Source organism: Festucalex cinctus, chromosome 20 (assembly GCF_051991245.1).
Source record: "Festucalex cinctus isolate MCC-2025b chromosome 20, RoL_Fcin_1.0, whole genome shotgun sequence".
NCBI classification, from domain to species: Eukaryota; Metazoa; Chordata; class Actinopteri; order Syngnathiformes; family Syngnathidae; genus Festucalex; species Festucalex cinctus.
In genome coordinates, this window is record NC_135430.1 from 1,454,768 (window position 1) to 1,473,429 (window position 18,662).

An 18,662-nucleotide genomic window follows, 5' to 3' on the forward strand; every position below is an offset into this window, starting at 1 on the left:
CCCCGTACCGGTCAAATCATAAGAGCTAAAATATGACCCCTAAAAAAGGCCACAAAAAATGGCTACAAATCCCAACGTAAATCAAAATGGCGGACTTCCTGTTTGGTTGAGCAGATGATTCCAAGATACTTTTTTGTACGTCGTGGGCTCTTATGTATCCCTCCAAATTATCATAGCGCTAGGTGAAACGTACAACCGGGACTGCTTCGTTAAAGAGGAGTTTTTTAGCTCAAAATGTAATGCCCGGCCCCTGGGGGACTTCCTGTTGGGTTTAGCACATGGCACCAAGAGACTTTTTTTTTGTACATCGTGGGCTGTTACATATGTCTACAAATTTTCTTGCCTCTAGCTGCTTCGTACAACTGGGAATTCTTCATTAAGAAGGATTTTTTTTCCTTTGCAAAAAGTGCATGCCACGGCAACAGCGTGCGACGAAATAAAAAGCTTTCAATAACTTTTCATCTTCAACATCTTAAGATGAGTCACACCAAGTTTGAAGACGATTGGATAAACTCTGTAGGAGGAGTTTGTTAAAATAAGACCCCTCTGAAACGGCCAAAAAAATGGCAACACGCTCCAAATTAAATCAAAATGGCGGACTTCCTGTTAGGTTTAGCATAAGGTTCAAAAAGAGTTTTTTGTACCTTGAGGGCTGTTACATATGTCTTCAAATGTTGGTAACTAGGTGAAACGTACAGCCGGGAATGCTTCGTTCAGTAGGAATTTTGAAACGCAAAATTTGATGCCCCGCCTCTGGCGGACTTCCTGTTGGGTTTAGCATATGGTACTAACAGACTTTTTTGTAGGTCATAGTCTGTTACATATGTGTACCAATTTTCATAGCTCTAGATTAAACGTACAACCGGCAATGCTTCATTAAGAATTTTTAAACTCTAAATTTGATGCCCCGCCCCCGTCATATAGTATGTCAAAAACTTTAGATTTTTTACAATGATGTTGTCCCAGGTGTTGAGATGGTACAGCCCAAGTTTGAAGTCAATCGGGTTAACCGTGTAGGAGAAGTGGGCAAAGTATGACCCCTGTAAATGTGCAAAAATGGGCCAAAATTGGACATTCAGATGATCATACCTCAATTCCTGTCTATTTTAGGGTACACCTATCAAAGAGGTTTTTGTTCATCTGGATGTGCTACAGGTGCCACACAATTTTCGAAGCCGTAGGACAATCGTAGCGGGACAGTGATCTGTTAAACCTATGTAGGTGGCGCTACAGAGCCATTTTTCTGTTACCATGTATGGCGACTTTAAAATATCAAATTTTTCGCCAGGCCTGATGTGCGTGTCAAGTTTGGTGAGTTTTCGGTCACGTTCGACCTGCTCAAACAGCCCATTTGAGAGTGCTGTTTGAGCCAATGTGACACAAACGCCCATAGGAAAGGGAAACATGGGTTGTTTATTTCACAACTTTGGGGACTTAGGCTATGGTAAGGCATACTTATGTCAAAACCACTCCAAAAGTGAACATTTCATATGAGGGGACCTTTAATGCTACATTCAGACCGAATCTTAAATATCGCAGCACCACAATGGTCTCACGCTTGTTTGTTCATGGGGGTCTCAATGGAATTTGTTTTGTTCCGCGGCGCAACGGAAGAGGAGGGATTTCCGCTTCAGTAGGTGGTGCTAACTTTATTGTAGCATTGCTAGCATGGTTCACACTTTGACAATGAAACAAACAACCTTACCAGATAAGTCGACCCCACTTCTTCCCCCAAGCAATCCCCTTTTTGTCCCGGTACAGGTAGATTGCCGTGTCATACAGCTCCGGGTGCCTGCAAACCGCGACGATCAAGCTATCCTCCATTGCTATGCTACATGTTCTGCACACAACCACTTCCTGTGTTTTGTCTGCTGTGTGACGTATTCGGTGACTATTCGACAACGATTGGCTTTCGCTGACGCGATGGCACCAAAACTTCAATTCAGCCAACTCCGAAGAAAAGGACGAAGTAGCAAAATGCTTGCCCGGAAATGTCCCAAATGCGCAGCCTGGCACACCATCGCGTAATTTATACACTGGTGTATCCATTGATGGATGTGGGAGATTCCTTCCCTGTAGTCAGAATTTCGGTACCTCGTGGATGAGGGTATGTCGTTTCTTGACCCTCCTCTGGCTTGCGGTATCGTAACCGATGCTTTCGCTACCGAGGTTGCCTTTTACTGTGTTGAAGAGAACTTGCCAGTGAAGGTAAGGTCCTGTCCTGTCCTGTCCTGCCATGCCTGGTTAATTTAGAAGGGAAGACGCCAGATAACATCAGAAACTTGAAACTATTTATAACGTGCCTTTTATTCAGTCTCCGGAAACAAAAACATCTTAGAGTTACCACATGTCAGGGCCGCGGGATTTTATAAGTCCGGCTCATATTTTTATGAGCGCTGTGGGGGCCTGCCGGGCCTCGTTCTGCGGCCTTGGGCTCGGGGGTGCGGGCCAGGGCGGGGGCGGGGGTGTTCCGGGCGTCTGGGTCGGCTCGCCGACCGGTGTCCGCCCGGGTGGCATGGGGGTGGCCTTGGTTCTGCCGCCGCTCGGGGGATTCCGGGGGGGGCAGTGCTCGCTTTGCTTCGCCGCGGTTGACGGCTCCTTTCTTTGGTGGCGGTCCTTATACATGCCAGATCCATCGCACCAGCATCTACTGAAACTCAAACAGAATTCGCCTCTCCCTCCCACTGCTCGTTGAATCAGTGGATGCTGGTGTCTGTGGATCTCACTTTGCTTTATCTATCCTTCCCTCCTTCCTCTCTTTAGTTTTTCCTCTGGTCACTTGAGATCTCCTCAATCTGGTTTTGTAACCACGCAGGAGGTGTTTGGTTGGTGCTGGACTTCACTTTGATGGACTGGATGTACTGGTTTCTGTGGATCTCACTCTGCCTCATCGATCCTTCCCTCCTTCCTCTCTTTAGTTTTTTCTCTGGTCTCTTGAGATCTCTTTAATTTGTTGGAATTTAGAGGCTTCTGGGGTTGGCGTAAGACTTTGATTTTGTAACCATGGGGAAGGCAGGAAGTGTTTGGTCGGTGCTGGATTTCACTTTGATTTGTCTTTCTTTTCTTTTTATCTTTTCTGACCTTTTCTCTGGTCTCCTGAACCTCACGACTCTGGCGAGACTCTGAAGTATCTGGTTAAGGTGAAGGGTAATGGGATTTTTATGAGGTTTTAGGTGAATTAATGAGTATAAATTTCCACGTATTTGCATGCACGCACCCACACGCACCAAACGCACCCCCACAAACGCACGCAAACGCACGCACACATACACGTAAAAAAGAAAAAAGAAAAAGAGAGAGCAATGATGATAAGACGTTGAATCGGTAAGACTACCGAATGCACAATTCTGAGCTCTCAAAAAAAAAAAAAAAATTTACAATTTTGACCTTCATAAACACACTGCTCTTATTTTGAACACAACTTTACTGTAACATCGGACCTGAAATTTAGAATCTTTTTCCATCCATGCCAGTAGCATATAGTGATAGGCAAAAATAAAGCAAGTCCCAAGTTGGTGTGAAAATAAATCAAGCAAGTTGTTGTGAAAATAAATCAAGCAACTCAAGTTGTCTCACCAAAAAAGCAGGTAAAATCATTGCTTTGTTCAAGCATGTCAGCAGATAAGTCATAAAATCTTATGCAGCACATCATACAGTATGGAGTGATTATCAAATGTTTTTTTTTCACTGATTATGACAAAATGCACATTTATCGCTCTAAGAATTAACTGAATTAAAAGAACATATAGCCTACATCTTTAAAATTAAACCACAACTTAAGAGTATGGAATACTTGCATGCATATAGTCTATTTTTTTTAGAAGAAGAAAATGGATGGATGGATGGATGGATGTACTGTTAAGTTTTTACAGCTACCAATGTATCTTGTGCTCCGTTCTCACCAAATCCGAAAAGGCGAACTGGAACGCTTCATTCGCGAGCGTTTCACCGCTTAAATGTGCTATAGTATTGTAATTAAATAAATAAATTGGACTGTATAATAAAGTCGTTTTATTTACCTTTGTGATGGTAGTTCTTAAAGTTCTTAAGGATGGTAGCAGACTTACTTCATTCGCGAGCGTTTCACCGCGGAGAGTGTTTTTGGAACGGTTGTTGCTCATTCGCGCTTTCGTACTCGCCGGAGCGAAGGAGGCGTGTCCCTTGGTGAACAAGGAAGTGGAGCACTTTAGCGAGTCAACAAAAAGTGAGCGCCGCCAACTACTTTCACTTCTTTCCTGGGACTTAACAGCCGTGGCACTATTTTGTCCTTTTTTGAGGTACGTGAAAGCATTTTCGCTTTTTGAGTGGCAATCGGGCGGCCGGCATTTGAGCTAAAAATAGCTTTGGCGTTAATAATAAGCACTACTGCTAACTCGGTACAGTTCAAAAGCAAGTAAACAGACTTACCAGCACTTTCTTGATCATCATTCCGTCACGGCTGGCCGTGTTGTTGCTCTCAGGGTGACAACAGAGAGGACGCTGTGTGTGGCGTGGCCCGTACTCGAAGCCGATTGGCTACCACGAGGTGAAACGCGAAAAAAGTTCAATTTTTTGAACTTCGACGAATGTGCGGATTTTTGTCACGAATGTGCGGATTTTCGCTGTTGCGCACGGCGTCCCAACGCGCGAAACGCGTCCTCCGCGCCGCCCCACGCACTTTCGTTCCGTTGCGCGCGAACTCCATTGACTACAATGCAAACGCGCCGCCGAATCGCCATCCCTCGCTTTTGGTGAGAACGCAGCATAACACTGCTACTGTAATGATAAATATTGACATGGCAGTACACAGTACAATCATTATGCTCCTAAATAAAGAGTAAAGTAAATGTTGTAATGCACAGATACAGACATATTTGTATTACAATATTTCTGCCGTATAATTTTATGCATGTATACTGGTCTCGCTGGCATCTAGTCTGTTCTGCGACTAGTGAAAGGCACTCAAGCATTTGACATAATTTGATCTCTAAAATAACTGTTTTGTGTTTTATAGCTTTGGCCTCTGTTTGGTGGACAATTGACTAAACCGGAGAGAGGGAAGCTCTTCTACGTTCCACAGGTAATATATGCAAACAAGAAAAATTTCCACAGAAATTTTGGATGTGACTGCTGATTCTTGCAAGGTGGAAAGCAGAATGCACAGAACAGTTTGCCAAATGTTGGTGTACTTTACCTCTCAATCAGTCAGCAAGCTAGCATTAGCATGCTAAGCGAACGTAACATTAGCATTAGCATAGTTTAGCATTAGCATGCTAACCTAGCATTATCATGCTCACTTAGCTTTAGCATTAATATGTTAACTTAGTGTTAGTGTGTTAATTTAGCATTGTCTTGTTATTTTTTCCCATTTAGCATGCTAAGCTAGCATTAGCATGCTAAATGGGAAAAATTATATTTGTCAACACTATTTTTACCTCCCCAGAGACCCTATATGACCCTTGGTTCTCTGAGGGACCAAGTGATTTACCCTGACACCTTTGAAGAACAAAAGAGGAAAGGAATATCTGATCAGGTGGGACAAAGTACACTTTAACACTAAAAGCCGACATGTGGAAGTGTATATTGACTGTCTGTTTTGATAAGTACTTAATATACGTTAGTCGTAAATGGTCAATGGAGTCCTTTTTATAAAGCAATTTACTTTGGTGCCCCAAAGCGCCATTGTCACAAGGGCTTGTGGGTCAAACCCACAGCCTCCATTGTATCATCTCTATCAGCAAAACCAGCTCATGAGCTACATGCGGTTTAGCTTTAATTGGCAGCTAGTGGCAAGTTCGAGACATGGGCGATGACCTGTCCGTTTTGACCATTTTAACCAGCGGAATCTTTGAAGTTAATTGACTTCAATTAACTTTTTTTTTTTTTTTCCCTCCTCAAACAAGCTCTGCATGGAGACGAAGGAGGGGGAGAAAATGGGGAGTGGAAGATATTCATTATTTATTTATTTATTTATTTAATCTTAACATGGTACTGTGTGTTAATGTACAAAATGTTAATATTATTTTATTTTCCCATTTTTCTTTACATTGATTGTTCAATTTGGAACAAAATGTTTTTCTTTACTCAAACATATATATATATATATATATATATATATATATATATATATATATATATAAAGGGTGTAAATCTCTCCAATCAAGACGATTCGATACGCATCGCGATACAGAGGGTGCGATCCGATACTAGGACGATTCGATTTTAAAATGAAACGATTAGAGGTTCGATTCAGAAGGATTTCGATTCGATTCGCTATAGCGGTGCAATGATTATTTGAAAACTCAACTATTAGTTAATTGTCAAATTAATTTACAATTATTTTGTTACTCCATTAAAGGTTTGAATATCTTGTTTAATTTAAAATGATCAAAATCTTGTAACTCACATTTCACATGCATCTGCCTAATAAAATACTCCACTCGTAAGTTGTAACTACTAATTAATATCTTTTACAAAGTGCCACCTTACTACATGTAAACTAATTAACTTAAAACAATTACAATTAGATAGATAGATAGATAGATACAGGACTGTCTCAGAAAATTAGAATATTGTGATAAAGTCCTTTATTTTCTGTAATGCAATTAAATAAACAAAAATGCCATACATTCTGGATTCATTACAAATCAACTGAAATATTGCAAGCCTTTTATTGTTTTAATGCTGCTGATTATGACATTTTTTGCACTTGGTCTGAGGAAATATTCTAATATTTTGAGATAGGCACTGAATCCAGAGCAACTGGTTGTTGTTGGTTGTTTTATAAGAAAGCCTGATTTCATATATCAGCAACATAAAACCGATTTATGATGTCTTGATCGGGCCATGGACCGGCACAAGCTATTTTTAGACCGATACAGTAGTCTGTGTGCCGGCGCACTCGCATCGTTAAACTCAATATCGGATTTCCGGTTCGAATCAGTTTTTGTTACACCCTTAATAAAAAAAAAATATATATATATATATATATATATATGTGTGTGTGTATATATGTGTATATATATATATATATGTATATGTGTATATGTATAGATATGTATGTGTATATGTATATATGTATATGTATGTGTATATATATATATATATATATATATATATGTATGTGTATATATATATATATATATACATATATATATATATATATATATATATATATATATATATATATATATATATATATATATATATATATATATATATATATATATATATATATATATATATATATATTAGGGGTGTGAATTGCCTAGTACCTGACGATTCGATTCGTATCACGATTCACAGGTCACGATTCGATTCGATACCGATTAATCCCGATACGAATTTATAAGTCGATTGTTGCGAGTTTTTTCATTCAAATTTAGAAAATACTAATCAGTAAGCTTGTAGAGTGTAAGATTTATATGAAAATGTATTATTTATTTATATGAAATTTCAGACTTATAGAGGTTGTAATCTGTTTCATGTTTGAACAGCATTAAAATAAAATATTAAGGCTTAATGTTCCGTTCATATAACATTCTTCCATGCTCAAGGTGTGAATCCTAAAAAAAAAAAAAAAAAAAAAAAAAAAAAAAAAAATCGATTCTGCCGATTATTGAATCGATTCGAGAATCGCGCGATGTAGTATCGCGATATATCGCCGAATCGATTTTTTTTTTTAACACCCCTAATATATATACATATACATTCTATATATATATATATATATATATATATATATATATACATATATACATGTGTATATATATATATATATATATATATATATATATACATATATATATATATATATATATATATATATATATATATATATATATATATATATATATATATATATATATATATATATAATAAAGCAGCCAACTTGGCAGAAGGAAAATTGAAAATGAAAAATGGGAAAGAAAAAAAAAAGGAAAGTTGGAAAACCAAAAAGTGACGAAGAGGCGAATCGGGTCATCGAGGCTTGGGGACTCAGACACAAAGCGGTGTATTCAATGCACGCTCAGGTACTTATAATTGCCATGTGCTGGAGGTTGGATCCCAAAGCGCAGGCACAAATAAGGTTTTAACTATTTATTCACATCGAAAGGCGTGGAACAAACCTGACGAGACGAGAAACAGAGTTGCACAGAGAACAGAAAGCAATAATCCGGCCAAACACACACAATTCTCAGACTGCACCTACAGACAGTGAATCAATCTGATTGGTTTTAGCAAGTAAAGGACTAAAGGACACATAGGTCCAGACACCACCTAAAGGATTAAAAATTGACATCACGTAGCCTAAAATTGGTTGAAACTAGATGATGGTTACATCAGTTCAAAACAGACACTTGTTATATCAGTACAAAACAGACACTTGACCTCACAGTCGTGAACCCAACTTAACAGGTAATGAACTCAAACTTAACCCGGGCGTGACCCCAGACATGACAATAATAAGCTTATAATCAGTGACTTATAATAATGTGCGCCTTTTATGTGCACCGAATTCCAAAATCTCTAAATGTAGCGGAAATACAATAACTCAAATGTAATAATTGTAAATAGAAATGATAAAGATTCTGAATATTCTTAAACTGCAATAAGACAGGCCTTTCATAAATGCAAGAAAATACTTGTAAATTCATGTGAACAGTTAAACAGTAAGATACAAAAAAACGGCCTTAAATTGTTTTTTTCTTATGACTTTATGGGAAAAGAAATATTACAATAATCGATTCATGGCTTCAAGAATCAATATCAGACTCAAAGGCAAATTGATTCAATATTGATTATTTTATTTTTTAAACCCTGCTTTACCCAATTGGAAGTTTAACAGAACTTTCTTGTGTTATGTGTCACAAGAAACAGTCTGTACAGTAATTGCATTATTTCTGTTCCATATTACTCCAGGTATTGAAGGAGTACTTGGATAATGTTCAGCTGGGCCACATCTTAAGCAGGGAGGGCGGTTGGGACTCAGTACAGGACTGGATGGATGTTTTCAGTGGAGGAGAAAAACAGAGGATGGCTGTAAGTATTCACCTCTCATGTTTACAATTATCACTCAAATCCAAGTTTTGCCAACCTTTTTAAAGTTGAGAGCTAGTCCTTGAGTAGATTGATACAAAAGGTTACCAGTTTGAAACACACTTGTTTGCTCAAATTTTCGAATAGCCCGTAGGCAGTAGCTTATTATGATGGCTTGGTCAGAACCATCAAAAAGCCCAAAACGGGTCACAATACTGCCTACGGGCTACTGTTATTATTCCATGTTATTAACTCATTCATTCCCAGCCATTTTTACTTTGCTTTGTTTTACTGGATTTTGACTGATTTTGCAAGGCCCGCAGACTATTGTGTTCTTAGCTATAAAAACATGAAACCTAGCAAAAGAAAGATAAGAGTCACGGAAAAAAAAAGTATATTTCTATCAGTTTCCGTTTTGCAGCAATTAACATTAGAATATAGCGAAGTTTCATCATTATTCACAAATCTGTTTCAAACAGTGGGGAAAAGACCTGGTTGCAACATGGCCCGGGTTGATCTCTTATACTCTGCTGCCGTTTTTGTAATAACTACCATTGCTTCAAGTATTCTCTTCAGTTCAGAGGCTGCATCAAAGCCTTCTGTTTGCTCTAAAAAACAAACAAACATAAAAAACAACAAAAACGTATTTATGTGTTTTGTTTTTGGAGCAAATGAGTTAATAACTAAGGATATCCATTAATGTGAAGACACTTATCATGTTAATGGTTTCTCACAACAATTGGGAAACAAATGCAGTAAATATCACCATACAACAATTTGGTCACACCTTATATAATGTGTTTATCATTTGTAATGCATTTTGTAAAGATGAAATCATGATTATCATCATCATCACATCAACAACACATTTAGTCATCTTTTGTGCTCTATAAAGTGAAACACGTACACAAAATGTGCATTTGCAAATTAGGGATGTCACGATACCAGAAATTTAGTAGTCGAAATGTGTGTACGTGAATTACTCGAATATATTGAAGTTGGAATGAAGTGAATCGGATGAAAAATGTGGAAGTAAATGTGAAATGTAGAATTTCCCAATAGGAATGAATGGGGAAAAAATCGTTTACGAAATCGGGAATTGTGGGTAAGGCGTGAATCCTGGGAATAAGAAAAATGGAAGCACACTTGGCGCGAATATTGGGAATAGATTGAAATTGAAACGGAGTGAATCCAGCCTTCACACAATAATAATAATAACTAGAGCTGCGAGCAGCTATAAAGGGCCCTCACAGCCCGGGCCACGTTGGGGTCCTTGCACGTTGTGGTACTTGCATGTTGGGGTACTGGCACATTGGGGTACTGGCATATTGGAAGCAAAATTTCTTTGAAAATGGCATAATAAACGTTTACATGTAGAATATTTTTTGCCAGTGTGTGTGTCAAGCTCAACGGGTTTTGGTGATTGTTAAGACCTGCAAAAATCAGCGTCCTTTTTTATTTTTAGGCAATGAGTTGCCCTGATTGGTATTTTTTTGTAAAAATGTATATACACATCATCGCTCGTTGTACTCATTGCACAATGTTACTTTTATTGTCCAAAGGGGCAATCAAAAATGAATAAAACAAAATGGAAACATACATACGTTTGGATCGGTGTCAAGCCAGTGAACAATTTGAGTGGTGGAAACTAAAAGAATATTCATAAATGACTTAGTTATCACACTTAGAATGAGTGTACATATTTTGTACAAAATACCGTATGTGGGGTATTTTTTTTTTTTTTTTATATAAGCCTCAAGGGCTAGGTGGCGCTGCATATATAACTGAATGTTGTCATAGAGATAACTTCAGGCCTTGATGATAAACATACATGTCAAGTTTGGGATTTTTTGGAGCATGTACCGGGGAGTTATCAAGCATATCCTTTTTCATTGCGAAACACAAATTTTGATTCCCCGCCCTCATCATATAGTATTTCGAAAAGTCAAAATTTTTCCCCCTTTCGTTGGCTCAGGTCTTGACATGGTCCAGGCCAAGTCTTAACTCAGTCGGATGAAACGTGTAGGAGAAGTGGGCAAAAGTCTGCCCCCTGTGAATGTGCAAAAATCGTCAAAAATGGGACATTCAAAAATTCGTAGCTCACTTCCTGTTCATTTTAGCATATGGGTACAAGAGACTTTTTTGTAGGTCTTGGGCTCCCTCATACACCTAAAAATATTCGTCGTTCTTGCTTAAACGTACAACCGGGGCTGCTTCGTTAAAAATTTCGAGGGGGCGCTATTGAGTCATTTTTGTAAAAATAGCACAATCAACAATAAAATATTGCTCATTTTACCAGGCCAGATGTGTGTGCCAAGTTTCAGGAGTTTCTGTGCATGTTTAGACCCTCAAAACTGGCGTTGTTTTCTTGGCGAACAGCGCTTAGCCACGCCCACAGCAATTCGCGAAAACTCACAAACTTCGTGTTGTGACATCATGAAGGCCGAAACCCTCATCTGAGCAAATATGAGGTAGGTCCAGTTAACGTGTTTGGAGAAAAACGTAGAAGAAAATTCGTAAGAAAAAAAATTGCCACTGGGTGGCGCTATCAGTTAGATGAAATGTAAGTTAGTAGATGTCTTTAGAGCTGGACTCTCATCAAATGTGTGAAATTTTGAGAAGATAGGATCATCTCGGTCAAGTTAATGCAGCTTTTATTTTCACGAAAAATCTTCAGACTTTGCGTCACCGTAGCGGCCACGCCCTTTGGCGAAAAGTTACAATATTCGGTGTGGGGCATGATCAACATCTTAAGGCTTTTCTGACCAATTTTCAAATGGATCCCTTCAACAAGCTCAGCACAGTAGCTAAAAACGTAAAGTATGACATTTATTGTAACCACTAGGTGGCGCTATATGTATAACTGAATTTTATCATATACATGTTTTCAGGCCGTGACTATTACGTTGCCTGAGAAGTTTGAGATTTTTTGGAGCTTGAACATGGGAGTTATTAAGCATTTGCTCTTTCTGGACAAATGAAATTTTAAAGACAATATTTGATGCCCCGCCCCCATCATATAGTATTTCGAAAAGGCAAGACTTTTTGCCCAGTTGTTCTCTCAGGTCTTGAGATGATAAATGCCAAGTTTGAAGTCAATTGGATGAAAAATGTTTGCAAAGGGGGAAAAAGCATGACCACAGTGAATGTGCCAAAATAGGCCAAAATTGGACATAAAAAAATTCATAGCTCACTTCCTGTACATTTTAGCTACATGGTCCCAATAGACTTTTTTGTGCGTCTCGGGGTGCTACACGTGCCTGCCAATTTTTGTTGCCCTAGTTCAAACGTGCCGGGCTTGGTTTTTATTTTTCTACGCTAGGGGGCGCTATTGAGTCGCATTGTTATGACGACTTAATAATATCAAATTTTTCGCCGGGCCTGAGGAGTGTGCAAAGTTCGGTGAGTTTTCGTGAATGTTTAGGTACCCAAAATCGCGATCGTTTGCGGAGAATAAAGAAGAAGAAGAAGAAGAATAACTAGAGCTGCGAGCAGCTATAAAGGGCCCTCGCAGCCCGGGCCACGTTGGGGTACTTGCACGTTGGGGAACTTGCACATTGGGGTACTGGCACATTGGAAGCAGAATTTCTTTGAAAATGGCATGATAAACATGTGGATTTTTTATTTATTTTTGCCAGGTGTGATGAGTGTGTCAAGCTCAATGGGTTTTGGTGATTGTTAAGATCTGCAAAAATCAGCGTCTTTTTTTTATTTTTAGGCAATGAGTTGCTCTGATTGGTATTTTTCGTAAAAGTATATATACACACATCATCGCTCGTACTCATTGCACAATGTTGCTTTTATTGTCCATAGAGGCGATCAAAAAAAAAATAAAACTAAATAAAAAATACGTATGTTTGGATCGGTCTGATACCAGTGAACATATTGAGTGGTGGAAAGTAAAAGAATATTCATAAATGACTTAGTTATCACACTTACAATGAGTTTACAATTTTTGCAAAAATACCGTAAGTGAGGCATTTTTTTTTATGCCTCAAGGACTAGGTGGCGCTGTATTTATAACTGAATTTTGTCATAGAGATACCTTCAGGCCTTTACTCTAAATATACATTTCAAATATGGGATTTTTTGGAGCATGTACCTGGGAGTTATTAAGCATAGCCTTCATTCACGATACTGCTTTTAATGTCCATAGAGGCTATCAAAAATACATAAAACTAAATAACAAAAATATGTATGTTTGGTTAGGTCTGATGCCAGTGAATATTTTGAGTGGTGGAAGGTAAAAGAATATTCCTAAATGACTTAGTTATCACACTTAGAATGAGTTTACATTTTTTGTACAAAATACCGTAAGTGGGGTATTTTTTTTTCATGCCTCAAGGGCTAGGTGGCGCTGCATATATAACTGAATGTTGTCATAGAGATACCTTCAGGCCTTGACGATAAACATACATGTCAAGTTTGGGATTTTTTGGAGCATGTATCGGGGAGTTATTAAGCATATCCTTTTTCAGTGCGAAACACAAATTTTGATGCCCCGCCCTCATCATATAGTATTTCCAAAAGTCAAGATTTTTCCGTCTGTTGTTGGCTCAGGTCTTGGCATGGTCCAGGTCAAGTCATAAGTCAGTCGGATAAAACGTGTAGGAGAAGTGGGCAAAAGTATGCCCCCTGAAAATGTGCAAAAATCGTCAAAAATGGGACATTCAAAAATTCGTAGCTCACTTCCTGTTCATTTTAGCATGTGGGTCCAAGAGACTTTTTTGTAGGTCTTTGGCTCCCTCATACACGTAAAAATTTTCGTAGATCTTGCTTAAACGTACAATCGGGGCTGCTTCGTTAAAAATTTCTAGGGGGCGCTATTGAGTCATTTTTGTAAAAATAGCACAATCAACAATAAAATATTGTTCATTTTACCAGGCCAGATGTGTGTGCCAAGTTTCATGAGTTTCTGCGCATGTTTAGACCCTCAAAACTGGCGTTGTTTTCTTGGCGAACAGTGCTTAGCCACGCCCACAGCGATTCGCGAAAACTCACAAACTTCGTGTTGTGACATCATGAAGGCCGAAACCCTCATCTGAGCAAATATGAGGTTGGTCCAGTTAACGTGTTTGGAGAAAAAATGTACAAGAAAATTCGTAAGAAAAAAAATTGCCACTAGGTGGCGCTATCAGTAAGATGAAATATAAGTTCGTAGATGTCTTTAGGGCTGGACTCTCATCAAATGTGTGAAATTTTGAGAAGATAGGATCATCTCGGTCAAGTTCATGCAGCTTTTATTGTCACGAAAAATCTTCAGACTTTGCGGCACCGTAGCGGCCACGCCCTTTGGCGAAAAGTTACAATATTCGGTGTTGGGCATGATCAACATCTTAAGGCTTTTCTGACCAACTTTCAACTGGATCCCTTCAACGAGCTCAGCGCAGTAGCTAAAAACGTAAAGTATGACATTTATTATCACCACTAGGTGGCGCTATATGTATAACTGAATTTTATCATATAGATGTTTTCAGGCCGTGACTATTACGTTGCCTGAGAAGTTTGAGATTTTTTGGAGCTTGAACATGGGAGTTATTAAGCATTTGCTCTTTCTGGACAAATGAAATTTTAAAGACAATATTTGATGCCCCGCCCCCATCATATAGTATTTCGAAAAGGCAAGACTTTTTGCCCAGTTGTTCTCTCAGGTCTTGAGATGATAAATGCCAAGTTTGATGTGAATTGGATGAAAAATGTTTGCAGAGGGGGAAAAAGCATGACCACAGTGAATGTGCCAAAATAGGCCAAAATTGGACATAAAAAAATTCATAGCTCATTTCCTGTACATTTTAGCTACATGGTCCCAATAGACTTTTTTGTGCGTCTCGGGGTGCTACACGTGCCTGCCAATTTTCGTTGCTCTAGCTCAAACGTGCCAGGCTTGGTTTTTATTTTTCTACACTAGGGGGCGCTATAGAGTCGCGTTGTTATGACGACTTCATAATATAAAATTTTTCGCCGGGCCTGAGGAGTGTGCAAAGTTTGGTGAGTTTTCGTGAATGTTTAGGTACTCAAAAATGCGATCGTTTACGGAGAAGAATAATAATAATAATAATAATAATAATTCTTACAAAAACAAGAGGGACCTCGCAGCGGTCGCTGCTCGGGCCCTAATAATAATAATTTTTACAAAAACAATAGGGACCTCGCAGCGGTCGCTGCTCGGGCCCTAACTAGAGCTGCGAGCAGCTATAAAGGGCCCTCGCAGCCCGGGCCACGTTGGAGTCCTTGCACGTTGAGGTACTTGCACGTTAGGGTACTTGCACGTTAGGGTACTGGCATATTGGAAGCAAAATTTCTTTGAAAATGGCATAATAAACGTTTACATGTAGAATATTTTTTTTGCCAGTGTGTATCAAGCTCAACGGGTTTTGGGGATTGTTAAGACCTGCAAAAATCTGCGTCCTTTTTTATTTTTAGGCAATGAGTTGCCCTGATTGGTATTTTTTGTAAAAGTGTATATATACATCATCGCTCGTTGTACTCATTACACAATGTTACTTTTATTGTCCAAAGGGGCAATCAAAAATGAATAAAACAAAATGGAAACGTACATACGTTTGGATCGGTGTGAAGCCAGTGAACAATTTGAGTGGTGGAAACTAAAAGAATATTCATAAATGACTTAGTCATCACACTTAGAATGAGTTTACATTTTTTGTACAAAATACCGTATGTGGGTTTTTTTTTTTTATATAAGCCTCAAGGGCTAGGTGGCGCTGTATTTATAACTGAATGTTGTCATCGAGATACCTTCAGGCCTTGATTATAAGCATACATGTCAAGTGTGGGATTTTTTTTGGAGCATGTACCGTGGAGTTATTAAGCATATCCTTCATTCACGATATTGCTTTTAATGTCCACAGAGGCTATCAAAAATAAATAAAAATATATATATGTTTGGATAAGTCTGATGCCAGTGAACATTTTGAGTGGTGGAAACTAAAATAATATTCATAAATGACTTAGTTATCACACTTAGAATGAGTTTACATTTTTTGTACAAAATACCGTATGTGGGGTATTTTTTTTTTATGCCTCAAGGGCTAGGTGGCGCTGCATATATAACTGAATGTTGTCATAGAGATAGCTTCAGGCCTTGACGATAAACATACATGTCAAGTTTGGGATTTTTTGGAGCATGTACCGGGGAGTTATTAAGCATATCCTTTTTCAGTGCGAAACACAAATTTTGATGCCCCGCCTTCATCATATAGTATTTCGAAAGGTCAAGATTTTTCCCCCTGTCGTTGGCTCAGGTCTTGACATGGTCCAGGTCAAGTCTTAACTCAGTCAGATGAAACGTGTAGGAGAAGTGGGCAAAAGTCTGCCCCCTGTGAATGTGCAAAAATAGTCAAAAATGGGACATTCAAAAATTCGTAGCCAACTTCCTGTTCATTTTAGCATATGCGTCCAAGAGACTTTTTTGTAGGTCTTGGGCTCCCTCATACACCTAAAAATATTCGTCGTTCTTGCTTAAACGTACAACCGGGGCTGCTTCGTTAAAAACTTCTCGGGGGCGCTATTGAGTCATTTTTGTAAAAATAGCACAATCAACAATAAAATATTGCTCATTTTACCAGGCCAGATGTGTGTGCCAAGTTTCATGAGTTTCTGTGCATGTTTAGACCCTCAAAACTGGCGTTGTTTTCTTGGCGAACAGCGCTTAGCCACACCCACAGCAATTCGCGAAAACTCACAAACTTCGTGTTGTGACATCATGAAGGCCGAAACCCTCATCTGAGCAAATATGAGGTAGGTCCAGTTAACGTGTTTGGAGAAAAACGTAGAAGAAAATTCGTAAGAAAATAAATAGCCACTAGGTGGCGCTATCAGTTAGATGAAATATAAGTCAGTAGATGTCTTTAGGGCTGGACTCTCATCAAATGTGTGAAATTTTGAGAAGATAGGATCATCTCGGTCAAGTTAATGCAGCTTTTATTTTCACGAAAAATCTTCAGATTTTGCGTCACCGTAGCGGCCACGCCCTTTGGCGAAAAGTTACAATATTCGGTGTGGGGCATGATCAACATCTTAAGGCTTTTCTGACCAATTTTCAAATGGATCCCTTCAACAAGCTCAGCACAGTAGCTAAAAACGTAAAGTATGACATTTATTGTAACCACTAGGTGGCGCAATATGTATAACTGAATTTTATCATATAGATGTTTTCAGGCCGTGACTATTACGCTGCCTGAGAAGTTTGAGATTTTTTGGAGCTTGAACATGGGAGTTATTAAGCATTTGCTCTTTCTGGACAAATGAAATTTTAAAGGCAATATTTGATGCCCCGCCCCCGTCATATAGTATTTCAAAAAGGCAAGATGTTTTGCCCAGTTGTTCTCTCAGGTCTTGAGATGATAAATGCCAAGTTTGAAGTCAATTGGATGAAAAATGTTTGCAAAGGGGGAAAAAGCATGACCACAGTGAATGTGCCAAAATAGGCCAAAATTGGACATTAAAAAATTCATAGCTCACTTCCTGTACATTTTAGCTACATGGTCCCAATAGACTTTTTTGTGCGTCTCGGGGTGCTACACGTGCCTGCCAATTTTTGTTGCTCTAGCTCAAACGTGCCGGGCTTGGTTTTTATTTTTCTACGCTAGGGGGCGCTATCGAGTCGCATTGTTATGACGACTTAATAATATCAAATTTTTCGCCGGGCCTGAGGAGTGTGCAAAGTTCGGTGAGTTTTCGTGAATGTTTAGGTACCCAAAATCGCGATCGTTTGCGGAGAATAAAGAAGAAGAAGAAGAAGAAGAAGAAGAAGAAGAAGAAGAACTAGAGCTGCGAGCAGCTATAAAGGGCCCTCGCAGCCCGGGCCACGTTGGAGTCCTTGCACGTTGGGGTACTTGCACGTTAGGGTACTGGCACGTTGGGGTACTGGCATATTGGAAGCAAAATTTCTTTGAAAATGGCATAATAAACGTTTACATGTAGAATATTTTTTTTGCCAGTGTGTCAAGCTCAACGGGTTTTGGTGATTGTTAAGACCTGCAAAAATCAGCGTCCTTTTTTATTTTTAGGCAATGAGTTGCCCTGATTGGTATTTTTTGTAAAAGTGTATATATACATCATCGCTCGTTGTACTCATTGCACAATGTTACTTTTATTGTCCAAAGGGGCAATCAAAAATGAATAAAACAAAATGGAAACGTACATACGTTTGGGTCGGTGTGAAGCCAGTGAACAATTTGAGTGGTGGAAACTAAAAGAATATTCAGAAATGACTTAGTCATCACACTTAGAATGAGTTTACATTTTTTTGTACAAAATACCATATGTGTTTTTTTTTTTATATAAGCCTCAAGGGCTAGGTGGCGCTGTATTTATAACTGAATGTTGTCATCGAGATACCTTCAGGCCTTGATTATAAGCATACATGTCAAGTGTGGGATTTTTTTTGGAGCATGTACCGTGGAGTTATTAAGCATATCCTTCATTCACGATATTGCTTTTAATGTCCACAGAGGCCATCAAAAATAAATAAAAATATATATATGTTTGGATAAGTCTGATGCCAGTGAACATTTTGAGTGGTGGAAACTAAAAGAATATTCATAAATGACTTAGTTATCACACTTAGAATGAGTTTACATTTTTTGTACAAAATACCGTATGTGGGGTATTTTTTTTTTTAT

The 18,662-nt window shown here is 38.7% G+C and overlaps 1 protein-coding gene across 3 annotated transcripts in view; it reads left to right on the forward strand.

Moving 5' to 3' along the window:
• abcd3a (ATP-binding cassette, sub-family D (ALD), member 3a) overlaps window positions 1-18,662 on the forward strand; it is a 301,524-nt gene that overhangs the window by 156,829 nt on the left and 126,033 nt on the right. For all 3 annotated transcript variants that reach the window (XM_077508600.1, XM_077508601.1, XM_077508602.1), the window contains 3 exons: window positions 4,994-5,059; window positions 5,423-5,512; window positions 8,902-9,021. In XM_077508600.1, coding sequence (XP_077364726.1) covers window positions 4,994-5,059; window positions 5,423-5,512; window positions 8,902-9,021 — 276 coding nt within the window. The remainder of the gene's footprint in view (window positions 1-4,993; window positions 5,060-5,422; window positions 5,513-8,901; window positions 9,022-18,662) is intronic.